We start from the raw sequence: 23,245 nt of genomic DNA, 5'->3' as shown, positions 1-23,245 counted from the left end.
GTGGTTTTGGTCAAATTGTTTGACCTCTTGATTTCCTCATAATAAAGTGAAGATAATTGATGTCACAAATGCCTTTTATGTATGTATTTATAAATTGTTCAGAATTCTTATATATAATTGATACTTTACCTTTGGGTAGACTGTCTTTCTGTACTGGTATCTATGTGGTATAAATTGATATAGTATTTTTGAATTGGAATATGTTACAAGTCTCAGGTCTGACACATTTGGAGGATAGAAGTTCTTTCATTTATTCATTCATTCATTGGACAAATATGTACTGAGTGCCTAATATACGACAGGCCTGTTCTAGGCTCTTATGATATAGAGGTGAATAAAACAGACCAATTTCTCAGCCCTCATAGAGATTACATTCTAGTAGGTGAAAAGAGGTAATAAACATAATAAGTGAGTTGTTTAATACTATGTCATGGTTAGGAGGTGATATCTACTGTGGGGGTGGGGAATAAAGCAGGGTAAGAAGTATACAGAAGGACTTATCAGTTTTATGTAGGGTGGTCAGAGTGGCCCTCTCTGAGAAAATGTCATTTGAACAAAGATTTGAAGGATATAAGGGAGTCATACATATGGTTAACTTCTGAAGAATACTCCAGGTAGAGGAGAAAGCCAGAGCAGAAGCCTTAAGGTATAAGCATTCCTGGAATTTCCAAGGAACAGTGGAGAGACCAATGTCTTGGAGTAGAATGAAAGAAGGGGGTTAAGGAGTAGAAGATGAAATCTGAGTTAAATGAGGGCATGGAGTGTAAACTGAGTGAAACAGTAGACTATAGGAAGAGCAAGAGCTAAAGCAGGGAAACTAATTAGACAGCTAGTAAAATAATTCTGGCTAGAAATGATGGTGGCTTTAACCAAGGTAACAGTCATGCAGGTAGAAATGGTGGGATTCTGGATATTTTGGGATTGTAGATATATATTTGATTTTTTGGCGGACTGGGTAGAGGATATGAGAAAAAAAAGTACTGTAAATATAGGGTTACTGGCCAGAGCAAGTAGAAAGTTGGAGTTGCCATAACTGAAATGGAGCAGGTATTGGAAGAAAAATCAGGAGCTCTGGGTTTATTTTGTTGTTGTTAATTTTTTTCTTTTTTCTCATTAGTCATCCATTTTATACACATCAGTGAATACATGTCAATCCCAATCTCCCAATTCATCACACCACCACCACCACCACCCGCCACTTTCCCCCCGTTGGTGTCCACACGTTTGTTCTCTACTCCTGTGTCTCAACTTCTGCTCTGCAAACCAGTTCATCTGTACCATTTCCTAGGTTCCACATATATGCGTTAATATACAATATTTGATTTTCCCTTTCTGACTTACTTCACTCTGTATGACAGTCTCTAGATCCATCCACGTCTCTACAAATGACCCAATTTCATTCCTTTTTATGGCTGAGTAATATTCCATCATACATATGTACCACATTTTCTTTATCCATTCGTCTGTCAATGAGCATTTAGGTTGCTTCCATGACCGGGCAATTGTAAACATTGCTGCAATGAACATTGGGGTGCATGTGTCTTTTTGAATTATGGTTTTCTCTGGGTGTATGCCCAGTAGTGGGATTGCTGGGTCATATGGTAATTCTATTTTTAGTTCTTTAAGGAACCTCCATACTGTTCTGCATAGTGGCTGTATCAATTTACATTCCCACCAACAGTGAAAGAGGGTTCCCTCTTCTCCACACCCTCTCCAGCATTTGTTGTTTGTAGATTTTCTGATGATGCCCATACTTACTGGTGTGAGGTGATACCTCATTGTAGTTTTGATTTGCATTTCTCTAATAATTAGTGATGTTGAACAGCTTTTCATGTGCTTCTTGGCCATCTGTATGTCGTCTTCGGAGAAAAGTCTATTTAGGTCTTCTGCCCATCTTTGGATTGGGTTGTTTGCTTTTTTAATATTGAGCTGCATGAACTGTTTATATATTTTAGAGATTAATCCTTTGTCCAATGATTCATTTGCAAATATTTTCTCCCATTCTGAGGGTTGTCTTTTTGTCTTGTTTATGGTTTCCTTTGCTGTGCAAAAGCTTTTAAGTTTCATTAGGTCCCATTTGTTTATTTTTGGTTTTACTTCCATTACTCTAGGAGGGGGATCAAAAAATATCTTGCTGTGATTTATGCCAAAGAGTATTCTTCCTATGTTTTCCTCTAAGAGTTTTATAGTGCCCGGTTTTACATTTAGGTCTCTAATCCATTTTGAGTTTATTTTTGTGCATGGTGTTAGGGAATGTTCTAATTTCATTCTTTTACAAGAAGCTGTCCAATTTTCTCAGCACCACTTATTGAAGAGACTGTCTTTTCTCCATTGTGTATCCTTGCCTCCTTTGTCATAGATTAGTTGACCACAGGTGCGTGGGTTTATCTCTGGGCTTTCTATCCTGTTCCATTGATCTATATTTATGTTTCTGTGCCAGTACGATACTGTCTTGATTACTGTAGCTTTGTAATATAGTCTGAAGTCAGGGAGTCTGATTCCTCCAGCTCCGTTTTTTTCCCTCAGCACTGCTTTGGCTATTCGGGGTCTTTTGTGTCTCCATACAAATTTTAAGACTTTTTGTTCTAGTTCTGTTAAAAATGCCATTGGTGGGCTTCCCTTGTGGGGCAGTGGTTGAGAGTCCGCCTGCCAATGCAGGGGACATGGGTTCATGCCCCAGTCCAGGAGGACCCCACATGCCGCGGGGCAGCTGGGCCCGTGAGCCATGGCTGCTGAGCCTGCGTGTCAGGAGCCTATGCTCCGCAACGAGAGAGGCCACAACAGTGAGAGGCCCACGTACCGCAAAAAAAAAAAAAAAAAAAAATGCCATTGGTAATTTGATAGGGATTGCATTGAATCTGTACATTGCTTTGGGTAGTATAGTTATTTTCATAATATTGATTCTTCCAATCCAAGAACATGGTATATCTCTCCATCTGTTGGTATCATCTTTAATTTCTTTCATCAGCATCTTATAGTTTTCTGAATACAGGTCTTTTGTCTCCCTAGGTAGGTTTATTCCTAGGTATTTTATTCTTTTTGTTGCAATGGTAAATGGGAGTATTTCCTTACTTTCTCTTTCAGACTTTTCATCGTTAGTGTATAGGAATGCAAGTGATTCCTGTGCATTAATTTTGTATCCTGCAACTTTACCAGATTCATTGATTAGCTCTAGTACTTTTCTGGTGGCATCTTTAGGATTCTCTATATATAGTATCATGTCATCTGCAAACAGTGACGGTTTTACTTCTTCTTTTCCAATTTGTATTCTTTTATTTCTTTTTCTTCTCTGATTGCCGTGTCTAGTACTTCCAAAACTATGTTGAATAATAGTGGTGAGAGTGGACATCCTTGTCTTGTTCCTGATCTTAGAGGAAATGCTTTCAGTTTCTCACCATTGAGAATGATGTTTGCTGTGGGTTTGTCATATATGACCTTTATTATGTTGAGGTAGGTTCTCTCTACGCCCACTTTCTGGAGAGTTTTTATCATAAATGGGTGTTGAATTTTGTTGAAAGCTTTCTCTGCATCTATTGAGATGATCATATGGTTTTTCTCCTTCAATTTGTCAATATGGTGTATCACATTGATTGATTTGCATATATTGAAGAATCCTTGCATTCCTGGAATAAATCCCACTTGATCATAGTGTATGATCCTTTTAATGTGTTGTTGGATTCTGTTTGCTAGTATTTTATTGAGGATTTTTGCATCTATATTCATCAGTGATATTGTTCTGTAATTTTCTATTTTTGTAGTATCTTTGTCTGGTTTTGGTATCAGGGTGATGGTGGCCTTGTAGAATGAGTTTTGGAGTGTTCCTTCCTCTGCAATTTTTTGGAAGAGTTTGAGAAGGATGGGTGTTAGCTCTTCTCTAAATGTTTGATATAATTTGCCTGTGAAGCCTTCTGGTCCTGGACTTTTGTTTGTTGGAAGATTTTAATCACAGTTTCAATTTCATTACTTGTGATTGTTCTGTTCATATTTTCTATTTCTTCCTGGTTCAGTCTTGGAAGATTATACCTTTCTAAGAATTTGTCGATTTCTTCCAGGTTATCCATTTTATTGGCATAGAGTTGCTTGTAGTAGTCTCTTAGGATGCTTTGTATTTCTGCCATGTCTGTTGTAACTTCCCCTTTTGCATTTCTAATTTTATTGATTTAAGTCCTCTCCCTCTTTTTCTTGATGAGTCTGGCTAATGGTTTATCAATTTTGTTTATCTTCTCAAAGAACAAGCTTTTAGTTTTATTAACCTTTGCTATTGTTTTCTTTGTTTCTGTTTCCTTTGTTTCTGCTCTGATCTTTATGATTTCTTTTCTTCTCTTAACTTTGGGTTTTGTTTGTTCTTCTTTCTCTAGTTCCTTTAGGTGTAAGGATAGATTGTTTATTTGAGATTTTTCTTGTTTCTTGAGGTAGGCTTGTATAGCTATAAACTTCCCTCTTAGAACTCCTTTTGCTGCATCCCATAGATTTTGGATCGTCGTGTTTTCATTGTCATTTGTCTCTAGGTATTTTTTGATTTCCTCTTTGATTTCTTCAGTGACCTCTTGGTTATTTAGTAACGTATTGTTTAGCCTCCATGTGTTTGTGTTTTTTACGTTTTTTTTCCTTGTAATTCATTTCTAATCTGATAGCATTGTGGTCAGAAAAGATGCTTGATATGATTTCAATTTTCTTAAATTTACTGAGGCTTGATTTGTGACCCAAGATGTGATCTATCCTGGAGAATGTTCCGTGTGCACTTGAGAAGAAAGTGTAATCTGCTGTTTTTGGATGGAATGTCCTATAAATATCAATTAAATCTATCTGGTCTGTTGTGTCATTTAAAGCTTCTGTTTCCTTATTTATTTTCATTTTGGATGATCTGTCCATTGGTGAAAGTGAGGTGTTAAAGTCCCCCACTATTATTGTGTTACTGTCGATTTCCTCTTTTATAGCTGTTAGCAGTTGCCTTATGTATTGAGGTGCTCCTATGTTCGGTGCATATATATTTATAAGTGTTATATCTTCTTCTTGGATTGATCCCTTGATCATTATGTAGTGTCCTTTCTTGTCTGTTGTAACATTCTTTATTTTAAAGTCTGTTTTACCGATATGAGTATTGCTACTCCAACTTTCTTTTGATTTCCATTTGCATGGAATATCTTTTTCCATCCACTCACTTTCAGTCTGTATGTGTCCCTAGGTCTGAAGTGGGTCTCTTGTAGACAGCATATATATGGGTCTTGTTTTTGTATCCATTCAGCGAGCCTGTGTCTTTTCATTGGATGATTTAATCCATTCACATTTAAGGTAATTATCTATATGTATGTTCCTATTACCATTTTCTTGTTATGGGTTTTGTTTTTGTAGGTCCTTTTCTTCTCTTGTGTTTCCCACTTAGAGAAGTTCCTTTAGCATTTGTTGTAGAGCTGGTTTGGTGGTGCTGAATTCTCTTATCTTTTGCTTGTCTGTAAATCTTTTGATTTCTCCATCGAATCTGAATGAGATCCTTGCCGGGTAGAGTAATCTTGATTGTAGTTTCTTCCCTTTCATCACTTTAAGTATATCATGCCACTCCCTTCTGGCTTGTAGAGTTTCTGCTGAGAAATCAGCTGTTATCCTTATGGGAGTTCCCTTGTATGTTATTTGTTGTTTTTCCCTTGCTGCTTTCAATAATTTTTCTCTGTCTTTAATTTTTGCCAATTTGATTACTATGTGTCTCGGCGTGTTTCTCCTTAGGTTTATCCTGTATGGGACTCGCTGCGCTTCCGGGACTTGGGTGGCTCTTTCCTTTCCCATGTTAGGGAAGTTTTCGACTATAATCTCTTCAGATATTTTCTCGGGTCCTTTCTCTCTCTCTTCTCCTTCTGGGACCCCTATAATGCAAGTGTTGTTGCGTTTAATGTTGTCCCAGAGGTCTCTTAGACTGTCTTGATTTCTTTTCATTCTTTGCTCTGTTCCGCAGCAGTGAATTCCACCATTCTATCTTCCAGGTCCCTTATCCATTCTTCTGCCTCAGTTATTCTGCTATTGATTCCTTCTAGTGTAGTTTTCATTTCAGTTATTGCATTGTTCCTCTCTGTTTGTTTGTTCTTTAATTCTTCTAGGTCTTTGTTAAACATTTCTTGCATCTTTTTGATCTTTGCCTCCGTTGTTTTTCCGACGTCCTGGATCACCTTCACTATCATTCTTCTGAATTCTTTTTCTGGAAGGTTGCCTATCTCCACTTCATTTAGTTGTTTTTCTGGGGTTTTATCTTGTTCCTTCATCTGGTACATAGCCCTCTGCCTTTTCGTCTTGTCTATCTTTCTGTGAATGTGGTTTTTGTTCCACAGGCTGCAGGATTGTAGTCCTTCTTGCTTCTGCCATATTTAACATTTAGTTTAACAACATTTACTGTATCTTAGGCACTCTTTTAAGCATTATCATTCAATCAGCATAAGTCTATGAGACAAACTAATTCTGTAGCCCATGCAGCTTTACAGTTTTACATACATAGTTTAACTTTATTAAGAATGCCTCTCCCTAAATTCACTGTTCCTTTTCATTATACCTTTCTCTTACTAATGTAAGAATTGTATCAAAAATCAGGTATGTATACTTTCCAATGATTTCATATATCTGGGTAACATTAGTAGATGTTTAGCAGAGTCCCACTGAATATTAAAATGTGTAGATATTAACTAACCCTGTCATTTTTTTTTTTAATTTGGCTGTGCCAGATCTCAATTGCGGCACGTGGGATCCTTGTCGCCATGGGCATGACCTTTTAGTTGCGGCATGCAGTATCTTTAGTTGCAGCACGTGAACTCTTAGTTGCAGCACGTGGGATCTAGTTCCCTGACCAGGGATTTGAACCTGGGCCCCCTGCACTGGGAGTGCAGAGTCCCAGCCACTGGACCTCCAGGGAAGTCCCTAACCCTGTTAATATTTAAATATTCTGTTTAATCATGTAGCAAATACCTAGCAAATAAATACAGTCTTTTAAATTGAACCATAATAGGGAGAGATTGATTTTTGGAATGCCAGTTTGAGGACTTCATGAACCTGCTGTCCCCTCCCTCCCCATAAAACAAACAGACAAACAAACAAAAAGTACTGGCCTAACAACTAACATTAACCATTTCAGAACTCTGGAAATTAACCAAAGCCACAGAATGTTCTGAGCATTGTCTATCCGAGAGGAACTCCTGATACTTAAGACAACAGGGTCTGTGGCATTTTAACTTGGGGCTGTTTACATCCCACCTCTGCTCTCTACTGAATGGTGCAGCGGCCATGAATAGCTAGTGGCCTCACAGTCAGTGGACGGGATGGAACTTTGGAGTCCATTAAAATTCCCATCCCTCTAGCACTGTCAATATGCGTCTAAACTAGCAACTCCTTGGAAACTCCGTTCTCAGGATGTTGAGGCTATTTGATTTGACTCAGAGTTCAACCCAGCAGGAAAAAAAAAAGCCCTATTCCTCCAAGACATTACCCAAAACAGCAGTCTGCTGGAAAAATCCCAGGTATAGTGAACAAGAGCCTGGCCAAAACATAAAAGGAAGCCCTGAGGCACCAGACAACCACAGGCAACTTTGAAAGGCTAGATTATATTCTTGTACATCTTAGATGTCTAAGAACATGCGTAGAAAGGAAAATACCTCATTCAAATACTTAGCTTGGGTGTGCTACCTCGAGGCTCTGCTCAAGCAAGAAATGAAAGGTAAGGCTATCTTGTAAACTGCCTGAAGTTTGAAGGAATATCTTGACACACAAATCCCACTGACAAAGGTTGGAAGATATACAGACAAGATATTTAAGGAAATCTAATGGCCAGTCATTAGCTGACCACTGAGTTATACTGAGTCATATATGCCTCCTGGGAAACCAGGCTTAGAACAAGAACTTTAAAAATAAGAAAATAAAAGAACTTTGTGGCAGGCACTGTGAGGAATACAGAATCTATAGAATCCATCTAGGAAAGTCACTAAACAAATGAGCAACAACAATAACAAAAAGAAAAACCAACAAAACCTTAGAGGGAGATACCATAGCTGTTATATTATCTAAAAAGTCCACTTTCCAACAACAACCAAAAAATACTATAAAACATGCAAAGAATCAGGAAAGTATGCCACATACACATTTTTTTTAAAAAAGCAAACAAAAGAAAATGTGCCCAGTGGTGTTGGACTTAGTTAACAGAACCTATAAATTGTCTATTATAAACATGTTCAAAGACCTAAAGGAAACTAGGATTAAAAAACTAAAGGTAAGTATTACAACCATGTCCCACTAATAGAAGATATAAAGAAGTAAAGATCATTTTAAAAATCAAATAGAAATTCTAGAGTTGAAAGTACAGTAACTGAAATGAAAAATTCTGTAGAGTGCTCAACAACAGATTTGAGCTAGCAAAAGAATCAGCAAACTTGAATATAGGTCAGTTGAGAGTATACAGAAAGAAAAATGAACAGCCTCAGAACCTGTGGAGCCACCATCAATCATACCATCATATGCATAAAGCGAGTCTTAGAAGAAAAAGAGATAAAGAAAGGGGCAGAATGTATATCTGAAGAAATAATAGCTGAAACCATCCAAATATGATGAAAAACACTAATCTGCACATAGAAACTCAAAGTAACTCAAGGAGTCCACACTGAGACACATAAACTGTCAAAAAAAGAAAGACAAAGTGAGACTGTTCACAACAGCAGGAGGAATGCAACTCGTGACATATAAGAGAACCTCAACAAGAGTAACAGCTGACTTCTCATCAGAAACCACAGAGGCCAGAAAGGGATGATACATTCTAAGTGCTGAAAGAAAAAAACCTGTCAATCAAGAATTCTATATGTGGCAATGCTATCCTTCAAAAATGAAGAATTTTAGATATTCCCAGATAAACAAAAACAGAATTCATCACTAAAAGAACACACTTCAAGAATACTAAAGGGAGCCCTTAAGGCTGAACTGAGAGGACAACTAGACAATAACTTGAATCCACCCAAACAAGTAAAAAACACCTGTAAAACTATAGATAAGTATAAAATATGGTTTATCTATTTCTGTCAAATAGAACCTCTTATTTCCTAGGTGATTTACAGAACAACTACATAAAGTAATAATTATAAATTTGTGTTAATGGGCTGATATATAAAAATATAATTTGTATAATAACAGTATTACAAGGGAGGGAGGATTTTGTAGGAAAGTTGTTGTATGTGCTAGGTATTGTTACTTTGTTAAGTTAATATGCTAACTGCAATCCCCAGACAACCACTAAGAAAATAGCTCAGAAAATATATAATAAAAGAAACTATGGAATTAAAGCAACAATGGAGGAATAGAACAATTAAAAAGACATATAGAAAAACCAATAGCAAATGGCAGGCAAAAGTCCTACCTTATCAGTAATTACATTGAATGTAAATGGAGTAAACACTCCTATCAAAAGGCAGAGATTGGCAGAATGGCTAATATAATATGACTCAACTAGGTGCTATCTGCAAGAGAAACACTTTAGATTCAATGATACAAATAAGTTGAAAGTAAAAAAAGGGGGGGTGTAAATTATACCATGCAAAGAGTAACCAAAGGAGAGCTGGAGTGACCATTCTAATATCATATAAAACTAGGGCTTTAGGACAAAAATTGTTACTAGAGACAAAGAAGGACATTTTATAATGATAATAAAAAGGTCAATCCATATGGAAGATGTAACAACTACAAAGACATACACACCTAACAACAGAGCCCCCAAGATACATGAAGAGAGAAATTGATAATTCAGCAATAAATAATTGGAGGCTTTATTACCCCAATTTTAATACTTTCAGTAATGTATTAAACAACTTGGCAAAAAATCAATAAAGAAGAGAAAATGACACTATAAACCAACTAAACCTAACAGACTTGTATAGAACACTCCACCCAACAACAGCAGAATATGCATTCTTCTCAAGCACACATGGAACATTCTCCAGGACAGACCATATGCTAGGTCATAAAACAAGCCTTAATAAATTAAAAATATTGAAATCATCCCAAGTATGTTCCCCAACTGCAACAGGATGATAATTAGAAATCAATAACAATTTGGAAATTCAAAAATATCTGGAAGTGAAACAACACAGTCCTAAAAACCCAATGGGTCAAAGAAGAAATCACAAGAGAAACTAGAAAATACTTTAGGTGAATGAAAACAGAAACACAACCTACCAAAATATATGGAGTTCTTAGAGGGAAAAACAGTTCTTAGAGGAAAATTTATTGTTGTAAATGCCTATATTAAGGAATAAGAACAATCTGAAATCAATAACGTAATTTTCTACCTCAAGAAGCTAGAAAAAGAACAACAAACTAAACCCAAAGCAAGCAGAAGACAGGACATAGTGAGAGGAAACAAGTAGGGAGTAGAAAATCATAGAGTAAAACCAGTTGAACCAAAAGTTGGGTTTTTTAAAGATTAACAAAATTTACAAACCTTTAGCTAGAGTGATCAAGAAAAAGAGAAGACTCAAATTACTAAAATCCAGAATGAAAGAAGAGACCACTCACTACCAACCTCAAGACCTAAAAAGGAAACTACAAAAATGGCCAATAAGCACATGAAAAGAAAGCTCAACATCATTAGTTATTAGGTAAATGTAAATGAAAGCCACAATGACAAACTTGTAACATTTATCATTTTAATGTTTGATGAGAGCAATGTCTCCAAAGATGTATTGTTCTTTTTTCTTTTTTTTAATAAATTTAGCTGGACAACTTAGCCAGTCGGCACATTTAGCTCTCCAACTGCCATACAATGTACTTGGTTTAGGTCGAAGTGCAAATTTTCTTGATCTAGTTCATAACCCCTAGAATGGCTATTATCAAAAAGATAGACAAAGTGTTAGAATTTGGAAAAATTGGAACCCTCAACTATTAATGTTGGGAATGTAGAATGATACAGCCATTTCGGAAAATATAAGTTGACACAGAAACTTGTATGTGAATGTTCACAGCAGCATTATTCATAAAAAGAGCACACATTGCTTGATTGCATTTATATGAATCTCCAGGATAGGCAAATCTATAAAGAAAGTAGATTAGTGGTTACCTATATCTGGAAGTGTAGGGCTTAGAAATAGGAATAACTGCTAATGAGTATGGAGTTTCTTTTTTGGGTGATGAAAATGTTTTAAAATTTGATAGTGCTTACAGCTCAACACCTTTTTGAATATACTCAAAACCACTTAACTGTATACTTTAAATAGGTGATGTTTATGAGATGTGAATTATCTCTCTTACTGTTTAAAAAAGGAATCATTAATATAATGAACTGGGCATTTCATTTCACATTTTTATCCTTAAAGATAAGTTCTAGCACCTAAACTTGTAACATTTATCATTTTAATGTTTGATGAGAGCAATGTCTCCAGAGATGTATTGTTCTTTTTTCTTTTTTTTAATAAATTTAGCTGGACAACTTAGCCAGTCGGCACATTTAGCTCTCCAACTGCCATACAATGTACTTGGTTTAGGTCGAAGTGCAAATTTTCTTGATCATCTTTATGTTGGTATTCCCCGTCCATCTGGAGAGAAGGTGAGTAAAAAATTTATAATTAATCTATTTTTTAATATTTACTATTCAAATATTTAAATTAAAATATTTTTATTCCCTTTAAAGAATTTTTAAAATTCATTGGTAGTGACCAATCAAAGCTTATCTTACATACAGCACATTATAATTTGAAGAAATAAAGCTTAAGACTTCCTGCCCCTCCTTTTCCCTGCTTTTTCTCCTTATCATTTTCACCATCTAACATACCAAATATTTTTATTTTCTTTATTGTCAGACTCTACCTCAACTTGAATTTTAGCTCCAAGACAGCATTTGTTCATAGCACTTTGAACAGTGCCTGCTACATAAGTGTGTTCAATAAATTAATGAATCCATGAGACAGAAATTTAATCCTTCCCTGAAAATATGGAGAAACTTTTGCCGATAGGAGCCCTATTTGGGACCTAGTATATGTAAATTCAGCTTAATCCATACCTAGGATTTCAGTTAATCAAAGAGTACTTAAGCTTTTTCTTATTTATTTAGAATAATTATTGTGTTTTTAAAGTGTACTGAATGTTAAATGTTCTTAAATTCTTTTTCCAGTCTATACGGAAACAAGAATGGACCGCAATCATTCCAAATTCTCAGCTAATTGTCATTCCATATCCTCACAATGTTCCTCGAAGGTAATGTCCTTGCTTGAACTGAATTTGGTAAAAATACTGTCAACTCTGAATCATAGTTACATCTTTTAAAAACTTTCTCTATTCCTGCTGTGTTCCCATGAGTGTTATGACTTAATTTGCTTACAGCAAACTTTAAATGCCTAAACATACCTACACAAAAGGTCCCTGACATTTTTCACCAAGAACAAAGTAAACCTTATTAGAAAAACAGCAGGTTAACTAACTAGGGATTTATACATATTCTGCTTAAATAAGCTGGTCTTCAGTTTACTGGCCATAAATTCTAAAATTTAAGGTTGCTGAACTTTATAAGCAATGATCTTTTTTAGCAAATGCTTTGAGAAGTGGTATATATCCCACAGTTGTTAGGCACAAATTTTGAAGTTCAGCAGACCCAGGCTAGAAACTCGTATCCACTGCTAGCTGACTGAGATTGGAAGCTAGTCCTTTGTTCTCTCTGAGGGTCAATTTCTGCACTGTAGAAATTGGGAGATAAAATACCTACCTTACAAGAATGAGGATGAAATATGCTTAACGCAGTACCCAGCATATAGTAAGTTTTCAGTGAACGGTAGGTATTTTTATCCTTATTAGCAAAACATGTTCCTTGTATAATATAGCATTTAATTCTAAATCTTTATCTCTGTTAGTTTTTCTTTAAATTATTAGGTTGATTCCATTATTTCAAAAAGTAGGTGGTGAAGGTATTCATTAACATTTAAATTTCATTGGGAAAAATATAACTTGTTCTTAAGGCTACTCTGATGTCAATATGAAAAAATAACCTATTAAAATGTAACTAATGGCTTATTACATTTCTTCTCAAAATACAGCCTGTACTGTTCTTTTTTCTTCTTCCAGTTTTATTGCGATATAATTGACATACAGCACTGTGTAAGTTTAAGGTGTACAGCATAATGATTTAACTTACATACATCAAAAAATGATTATCACAATAAGTTTAGTAAACATCCATTTTCTCACATAGATACAAAATTAAAGAAACAGAAAAAAATACGTTTTTCCTTGTGATGAGAACTCTTAGGATTTACTCTCTTAACAAATTTCATATATAACATACGGCAGTGTTAATTCTATTTATCATGTTGTGCATTACATCCCTAGTACTTATTTATCTTATCATTCGAAGTTTGTACCTTTTGACTGTTTTCATCCAATTCCCCCTCCACCTCCCAGCTCCCACCTCTGGTAACCACAAATCTGATCTCTTTTTCTATGACTTCTTTTTGGAAATATAACTGCCCTATAATACTATGTTCGTTCCTGTTACACAACATAGTGATTTGATGTTTCTAAACACTTCAAAATTATCACCACGGTTAAGTCTAGTTACAGTCTGTCGCCAAAGATATTACATAATTATTGACTGTATTCCCCACACGGTACATTTCATACCCGTGACTCATTTACTTTACATCTGGAAGTTTGTACCTCTCAATCGCCCTCACCCATTCCTCTCCTCCCCTCATCCCTCTCCCCCGTGGCAACCACCTATTTATTTTCTGTATCTATAACTCTGTTTCTGTTTTGTTATGTTTGTTCATTTGTCTTGTTTTCCAGATTCCACATATAAGTGAAACCATACAGTATTTGTCTTTCTCTGTTTGACTTTTTTCACTTAGCATGATACCCTCTAGGTCCATCCATGTTGTTGCAAATGGCAAATGGCAAGATTTCATTCTTTTTTATAGCCAAGTAATATTCCATTGTGTGTATGTGTATATGTATAAATGTGTGTGTGTGTGTGTGTGTGTGTGTGTGTGTGTATAGAGAGAGGGGGAGAAAGAGGGAGAGCACTCACATCTTCTTTATCCCTTCATCTATTACTGGGTACTTAGGTTCCTTCCATTACCTTGACTATTGTAAATAATGCCACAGTGAACATAGGGGTGCGTGTACCTTTTCTAATTGATGTTTTCATTTTCTTTGGGCAAATATTCAGGAGTAGAATTGCTGGATAATATGGTAGTTCTATTTTTAATTTTCTGAAGAATCCCCATACTGTATCTATTAAAAAATGGGCAGAGGATCTGAATAGACATTTTATCCAAAGAAGACATACAGGTAGCCAAAAGGCACATGAAAAGATGCTCAACATCACTGATCATCAGGGAAATGCAAATCGAAACCACAATAAGATATCACCTCACACCTGTCAGAATGGCCATCATCAAAAAGACAACAAATAACAAGTGCAGGTTGTATTGTCCTTTATTAAATTTTTAGATGGTTTGCTAGAACCAGCTCACGCCACCTCATGAACTGATTGTGTGCATCTCTTTCCACTTCTGTTCAGGGAGGTCACATTAAAATCAGCTATGATGGGACTGTTTACACCATGAAAATTGGCAAGTGCCACTCAGGGGTTTTTTTCCCCCCAGAGAGCCAGTTTACCAGCACACCTCTGGAGGTATTTTATGGTGGATTTATGGGCTTTAGAACCAAACTACTTAAGAAAACAACTTTATTACAGCATTATGCTTGAAATAAGATATCAATAAAAACAGTTATGGTCTGAGTTCAGACTTTTTTAATGAGTCTATTAAAATTTTGAAATGTATAACAAAATGAATCTGCACAAGAAACTATATGAATTATAGTACTTCTATATCATGCAATATCATGATAATCTTTTAAAATAGAGTGGTAAAGCAAAAGATAATAAAAGGAAAATGCACTTATGAATAATAAGCAATGATTTGTGATTTATAAAGAAGATATCTATGCGTATATGTTTATATATGTATAGAATACTTCTGGAAGGATATGTAAGAAACTGAGAAGAATGACTGCTTCTGAGTAAGAAACTGAGTATTGGCCTTTTGTTCGATGTTTTTCTTACCAAAATTCCTTTATTCATGGGTTTTTTAAATTAGAACTTCCGGGACTTCCCTGGCGGCCCAGCGGTTAAGACTTCGCCTTCCAATGCAGGGGGTGCGGGTTTGATCCCTGGTTGGGGAGCTAAGATCCCACATGCCTTGGGGCCAAAAAACCAAAACATAAAACAGAAGCAATATTGTAACAAATTCAATAAAGACTTATAGATAGATAGATAGATAGATAAATTGGAACTACCCAAAAAATCTCATGAAAGGACCTTTTCTTAAGTATGAGGTAAGGTGCTGAGAATATCTAACCTCAACTAATTAACAGTATTTGTTTCTTAAGGTTTTCTTACTCTTGAATTTCTGGGAAATTCTGTTATAGCCTTTCTTCCATAAGCTCAAGATTTTTCACGCTTCTCTTGATCTTTCTGGAAAAAAAATGTTCTTTGCAAATTTGTGTACATAATAAAAACCAAATTGATTTTAGTTTGAGGTGTATTTTGAGATTTATTGACTAGAGGCTAACTTATGGATCAGTAAATTTTGATTATCCCAAAATAAGTCAGTTCGTGCTTGCCATTTATCAGAATAATCTTACCTTTATTAAACTTTTAAAATGAAAATATATCCATTATCTATTTTCAGAGAGAACAAAAAGTTCTTTATATATAACCACCTACAGTGTTGGTAATATAGACCTCAGTTTTAGGCTTTTCAGTGTTTGCAAGTGCTGTATTATGTGGACTGTTTTAGAAGAAAGAGCTAGTTCTATTTATGCTAAAGTTTGTATATTGCCATTAACACTGAGGAACTAAAAGTGATTTTGTAAGAAGTCTCAGTGTCATTGTAATAATGTAAACCCTCCAACATGACATTTTGTACAAGTATCTATCTACACCTACTTGGACATATGGTTCTTTTACTTAGTCATAGTACATATGTGAACAGGGGTCAAAAAATAAGATATAGAAATCTTATCAAAAATCATGTGAATATGTAGCCTTAAAGTTCAAGGTTTCTAATTCAGTAAGTCAAACAAGACATAAAAACAATGTCTAAGATTGCCCAAAGTACCCTTGATAAGTTTACCTAAGAATAATTCTCACAGGAGCAAAGAAAAATAGCAAAGCATCTCATCAAAAATTCTACTCTATTTCAGTTCTTGGAGTAAAAATCTGAACTCTGCTGGATCATCAGTATTCTTAACCCTATCTTAATTTTAATTGCTTTTGTTTTATTTATGATGAATGGGTAGATAGGTGAATGAATTAATGAATGAATGGACTGATTCATTAATTAATAAGCTCTTTTGCTTTTTGGTCTCAATAGTATTTTGTTATTTTTAAGTTAAAATGTATAATTTTAATTCTTCTCTTTTCATCTACAGCTGGAGTGCCAAACTGTATCTTACACCAAGTAACATTGTTCTACTTACTGCTATAGCTCTCATCGGAGTCTGTGTTTTCATCTTGGCAATAATTGGCATTTTACATTGGCAGGAAAAGGTTTGTTCATTTAAATGGAACATTAACTTTATAATAGTAATATGTTACTCTTTAAAAACACTATATTTTAAACTTTTTCACATGACTAAGATTTTCTGATTTTTCAAGTTCTGTCCATAATATCATCTTATTAATGATAATTTCTTTCATCCCCCTGAGTTACTAATGTCTCTTAGCAATTCCTACAAATCAGACTATGTATTTTAAAACTTTGATACTGTACAAAAGTAATAAAGTGAACACCCCCAAATCAACAGGCATATCGAAATTAGAAGTAATTAGAAGTGATTTCATAATGACCTGGAAAATAATAATCATTTCTTAAATGAGCCTGTGTCCATTATTTACTGATTGGGCCATGGACATTTTTTTCTGGAAATAACAGCTATCTCTTTATAAAAAATTAGAGCAGAGAGTAGGTGGGAAGTAACAAAGTGATAAACATCTTTTCCACCTATCAAGTATTCTTTGCACTAAACTAAACTGATTTCTGTTCTTTAGTATAACACCCTAAATAATAATTAAAAACAAAACTCCAAAAATGTAGTTTTTATATAATATTTATGAGGAGAGAAAAAGGCTATCACATAAATTTATTCATAGTTTAGATATAAATTTAAAAAGCTAATTTCTACTTGTATATGGATATATATTTAGTACATAACTAGTGGGTTCCAGTAATGTTCTCCAAAAAGGGCTCTATGTGTCACAAAAGTGTTTTCCTTTTTGTACCTATTCTCTTTAGATTGTGATGCTCATGATAATCATTTTTGTTAACTAAAATTACCATCTGTTTTATGTTACCTGTTTTAACTTATGAAAAAGGGAACATGTTAATTGTTCTAATAAATGTTCATAGGTTTGTCTCTCAAAAAAACACTCCGTTCATACAAAAAATGATAACATAAAGTTACATATTCAGTTGATTTTTAAATTGCAACTTAAGAGGTAATATCAAAGGTGACACTATTTACTTTTGTCTAGAAATGTCAGAACATAGTATGAAATATTACACAACTCTAGACCTGTGAAGGAAAGGAAATTAATTTTATTGATTTCACAGGAGATCTAATTACAGTATAAACATTGTAGACTTACAATAATGATACAGTGGCTAAAAACTGAAGTTTTAAATACAAATACGGATTGAAATACATATCTGTATACTGCCTCCGTCTGTGATACTGTGATTTGTCTCCTACCTCTTGGACCACTTGTCTTTCACCTACGCTGGCTGCTCTTTCTGCCACGGTGTCTGCCCTAGGCCCTGTTTATATACTTTCCCTGCCGGTTTTATCTAAAATCATGGCTTGAGCTATTACCTCAGAGATGCCCAGCCCTCATCTCTCTCTAAAGGTCTCTCCCCCACTTCCAGCTGTCACCGTGACACCTCTACCTAGATCGCTTGCAAGCAACTTAAAACCAGTTTCCTAAAGCTGTCTCTCTTCTTTCTTACTCACTACAGGATTTAATCAGTTGCCCTCCTCATTGTGCCTCCCTGCAATCTCTGCAGCTGACTCCACTTCTGAATTCCTTACACCAGTGCTTTTATTTTAGTTCAGCTCCTTGTTAAATACCCCCTGTCCTCCCAAACTCCATTCTCTCCCCCTCACTCCATTTAGCACTTTGCTGCTGGATTACTCATCATTAAGTTTAGTCTTAATCATGTCACTCCTCCGCTCAAAAACCTCTGGTGACCACCCCCTGCCTAAAATGTGTAACTCCCTTAGCCTATAGCCTACATAGTACTTCCATGTGACTCTACCATACACCTTTCCATTCTTTCTCTTATCAGTTACTTTCACATATCCCATGCTCCTGCCAGACTTCTCAGGATTGTTCCTGTTCTTCCCCCATCTTGTAGTGAATGTCTCTCCTCTTCATTTCCATAAATACTATCTTTTCAAAGCTTTGCCTTTCATCATGCCAACCCAGAAGTAATCTCAGAATATTGGTAACATTTTTCACTTTTTATACTGAAATAGTTATTTAGTATGTTTTGCTTTTTTCTTTTTAGGCTTTAATAAGTTCCTTGAGAACAAGATACAAAAGTGAGGGGTTTTCTAATCCCTCATAATTCCAAGCACATGGGACTTCCCTGGTGGTCCAGTGGTTAAGAATCCACGCTTCCACTGCAGGGGGCGCGGGTTCGATCCCTGGTTGGGGAACTAAGGTCCCACATGCCGCACAGCACAGCCAAAGAAAAAAATTCCAAGCACAGTACTTTGCTGGGAACAGAGGATCAATAAATATATGCAAAATCAATAGGTTAACCCCAAAATAATTAATGTACTTTAATATAATTAGATTCAGCAGTGTTAAGAATGGGAAAAATGTAACAGTTGATTCCATTCTTACAAAATCTAATGTTTACTCCTACTTTCAAGTAAATAATAAATAACAAACTAAGCTTTTAAGGAACATTTCTTGTTGGTTTTTTAAATTCAATTTAGAGGATCGTTAATTATAAGATAGCTACTGTAAACTATAAAAATATTTCATAAGATTATTACATAATAAAATCACACCTTTTACCTACTAATTGCTCAGGGCTTTTATTTTTTTAATTAACCACTTTTTAAATTAATCTTTTCTTGACATTTTCCTATCATTTATAAACTAGTCTAAATTTCTTTTTCAGAAAGCAGATGATAGAGAAAAACGACAAGAAGCCCATCGGTTTCATTTTGATGCTATGTGACTTGCCTTTAGTAGTGCATAATGGAACAGCTATTCACTTGATTAACTGAAATACTAAACTTGGCTTATAGAAAAAAACAGGCGATTTTATTATTTATAAATGATACATCCCTTGGTAATTATTGGAAAGTATTCAAATAAATATGGTCCGAATGTGTTACAAGGTCTTTTTTTAAAGCATTTTGTATACAATAATTTGGGTTCTTTTTTCAATTGTGCTGTACATTTTTGTTCCTTCGTGGAATGTGTTGCATGTACTAAGGTGTTTACGTATTTATAATCTTATTATAATAATGATAATGAAAAAAGACACGTGTAAATAAAAATATTTAAATGAGCAGGGTTTTTTGTTTTCCACTTGAATCCATCTTGTTTCTTATTCTAGCAATGCAAATTATACTTCTGTGAATGTATCAGAGATAAAGTTATTAACCATTCACCCTCATTATAGCATGTCAGGGGGTCTTTCACTGATGGTATACAATATAGTGATTGGGTACTCTGGCTTTGGAATCGCAGTCAGACTTGCCTTAAACTCCTGGTTACATGACTTACAAGCTGTTTGAACTTGGCTAATTGCTTAAGCCTTAGTTTTCTTGTTTATAAACAGAGCTAATACACTACTCACTTGAGGTGTTGTATACATTAAATGGGATGATGTACACAAAGTACCCAGCTTGGTGCCTAGCATAGAGTAAATTTTCAATAAGTGGTAGTTGTCATTATTTATTATTATTAAATAATTTTTTACAGACTTCAACTAATTATCAAAATATATTTAGACTTGATAGGATTTTATTTTCAGGCATGTAGAAAGCATAGTCTTTGGACAACCTAAATTCCTGGTGTTGACACTCTATATAAAGATTTATTGCTTGTTTATATTAACTGAAAATTATATCATAATACCCTCCAAGAATTAATATGCCCTAATAATTTTCATTTGAACACTGATTCTTACCATGTGGTAATGAAAAGCATTTGATTTCTTGAAAGGAAACTGCTGTAGATAGCATCTGGGAATGCAAATCTCAATCACATTTCTATTCTCAAAAGCTTGTAAGAGTCTATAATTTACATTCAGACTTCAATGCAAATTTTTGTGAACTTCCCCTTGCCAAAAAGTTACATGTAAGATTGGGAAAAAGTTTATATATCAGTGCTAATAACTTCCTAATATGCAAATGGACATATGATAGCTATAAAACACAAATACTTATCTGAAAGCAACTAATTTTGTTCTTCATGGTTTTTTTCCTTACAGTTCACTGAGAATGGCATGTGTATAAGTGGTTTACTTTGTGTATCTAAGCATGTTAATATGTCTTCTTAATAAATATTCTGTATTGAAACAAAGAATTTTGGTGAGTGTGTAAATAATTACTTTGGACCATGATAAACCTTAGAGGTTATGAAGTCTAAATCACAGATTTGGACAGAAGTGACTTGTCTATCAGGGCAAGATAGGCATCTCCTGACTATGGTATCCAGTTAAATTCATTTATCAACCTACAACGCTGTGCCAGGCACTATTCTACACTGTCCCTAAAGACAGGTAGGTTTAGTGTCGATCAACTGATAATAGCATGAGTTGTAAAACTCGCTTGTAGTCAGAGTCTACAAGGAATAGTGTTATAGGCAGATAAAATATTAATGAGAACCAAAAATATTGGGTTAGCCAAAAAGTTCGTTCCGGTTTTCCCTTAAGATGTTACAGAAAAATCTGAACGAAGTTTTTGGCTAACCCAATACAATCAGTGACTTTATACTGTGTTCCTGTATCTTGATACTAAACTTCAATGCAACATGAATGTCATTCATTAAGGGGCAGCAGGTGAAAAATGTGTCACAACATTGAGAATCAAATACAGTTGACCCTTGAACAAAATGGGTTTGAACTGCACAAGTCCACTTATAAATGGGTTTTTTCAATAAATATGTACTATAGTAGTACACGGTTGGTTGAGTCCACAGATGCAGAATCTCGGATACAGAGGTCCAACAGGAAAGTTATACTCAGATTTTCGACTGCGCAGAAGGTCAGCACCCGCATTGTTCGAGGGCCAGCTGTACAAAGATCCTTATATTAATTTTGAATACTGTAGTGGAAAAAAGCACAAGACTTCGAGGTCAAACTAATCAGGATTGAGGGCCTAACTCTCCCATTTTGTGACTTTTTAGTCAGTCACTTTGCCTCTTTGAGCTCTGGTTTCTTCATCTGTAAAACAAGGATACTGAGTGATACCCTAAAAAACTATTTTGAGTCTTAAGTAGCAATATGTGCATCGAAAGTACTTGATAAATGCTGGTTCTTTTCTTCCCTCCCGTTCCCATTGCAGTGACAAACAACTTAACATTTTGACTCTTCCACTGATCTTTACTTCTATAATCCTCCTCCTTTTGGTAACAAGGAGGAGTAATTAAGAATTAGTAACCATTTTGAAGATAACAATCACATACAGGCAAACCTCGTTTTATTGTGCTTCGCTTTACTGCATTTCACAAATACTGCGTTTTTTACAAATTGAATGTTTGTGGCAACCCTGCATCTAGTAAGTCTATTGGTGCCATTTTTCCAACAGCATTTGCTCACTTCATGTCTCTGTGTCACATTTTGGTAATTCTTGTAATATTTCAAATTTTTAAATTATTATTATATTTGTTATAGTGACCTGTGATCAGTGATTTTTGATATTACTGTTGTAATTGGTTTTTTGTTTTGCGTTTTTTAATGTGTGTACATTGTCTTTAAAAAGACATAATGCTATTGCATAATGCTGTATTGTATAGACTACAATATAGTGTAAACATAACTTTTATATACAGTGGGAAACCAAAAAAGTTTGTGAGACTCACTTTTTACCATGATATTTGCTTTATTTTGGTGGTCTGGAGCCAAACCCACAATATCTCCAAGATATACCTATACTTGTAAACACAATAAATACATTGTTGTTAACACACCATTTACCTAGACTAGCCCTTTATATTTCTCCATCTACCAGCCAAAAAACTGTATATTTTCAGAAACTTAATTCTCAAAATAGTTTCTCCTAGAAGGCCTCAGGTTCAAAGGTAACAACTTATAAACATACTTTTTATACCCTTCCCACCCTTGATAAGGAAAGGTAGGGACCTATTACAAGTAGCTATACCTAGAGATTCACCCTCAGATTAAGTATCAGTATAAATTTGTGAAGTGCTTCTCTACTAAAGGCGGTGGTTACTAAACCATCAAAGGTAAAAACAATCTTGGCATCATAGATGCAGCCTTTTTAAGCAGAGAAATCCTATTGCAAAATGTTTTGAGATATAGGAAAAATAAGATCACCAAGATTACTAAGATTAAGTAATCTTATAAAAACTAAAATAAATTTTAGTTATTACTAAAAATAAGATCACGAAGGTAAATTAAGATATCTTAGATTTATACAAGGGTCCAGTGAATTCATATGGTAATTGCAAAAAAATGAGCTTTATTCCATGTTTTAAAAAATAATTTTCCTCAACTTCCTTGGTGGTGCAGTGGTTAAGAATCCACCTGCCAATGCAGGGAACACTGGTTCGAGCCCTGGTCCAGGAAGATCACACATGCCATGGAGCAACTAAGCCTGTGCGCTACAACTACTGAGCCTGTGCTCTAGAGCCCACGAGCCACAACTACTGAGCCTGCGTGCCACAACTACTGAAGCCCATGGACCTAGAGCCCATGCTCCGCAGCAAGAGAAGCCACCACAATGAGAAGCCCATGCACCACGACAAAGAGCAGCCCCCACTTCCTGCAACTAGAGAAAGCCTGTGCATAACAACAAAGACCCAATGCAGCCATCAATAAATAAATAAATACATTTTTTAATTTTAAAAAATAATTTTCCTTTTGTTCTTTAGAAAATCTCTAAGAAAGGATAAAAGTCAGGAAATATTAATCTTTACAAATAGCTAGAACTACTACTTAAGAAACTCAAAAATTTGGACTGTGTCCAAGAGACCTTA

At 35.1% G+C, this 23,245-nt stretch overlaps 1 protein-coding gene across 1 annotated transcript in view; it reads left to right on the top strand.

The window, feature by feature from the left end:
• Positions 1 to 20,611, top strand: part of ITFG1 (integrin alpha FG-GAP repeat containing 1) — a 258,629-nt gene extending 238,018 nt beyond the window's left edge. The window contains exons 15-18 of the mRNA XM_060085617.1: positions 11,430 to 11,554; positions 12,119 to 12,201; positions 16,435 to 16,552; positions 19,194 to 20,611. Coding sequence (XP_059941600.1) covers positions 11,430 to 11,554; positions 12,119 to 12,201; positions 16,435 to 16,552; positions 19,194 to 19,253 — 386 coding nt within the window. The 3' untranslated portion in view covers positions 19,254 to 20,611. The remainder of the gene's footprint in view (positions 1 to 11,429; positions 11,555 to 12,118; positions 12,202 to 16,434; positions 16,553 to 19,193) is intronic.
• The last annotated feature ends 2,634 nt before the right edge of the window (positions 20,612 to 23,245 follow it).

This window comes from Mesoplodon densirostris, chromosome 19 (genome assembly GCF_025265405.1).
Source record: "Mesoplodon densirostris isolate mMesDen1 chromosome 19, mMesDen1 primary haplotype, whole genome shotgun sequence".
Classification (NCBI taxonomy): domain Eukaryota; kingdom Metazoa; phylum Chordata; class Mammalia; order Artiodactyla; family Ziphiidae; genus Mesoplodon; species Mesoplodon densirostris.
This window is presented reverse-complemented; position numbering and strand designations above follow the sequence as displayed.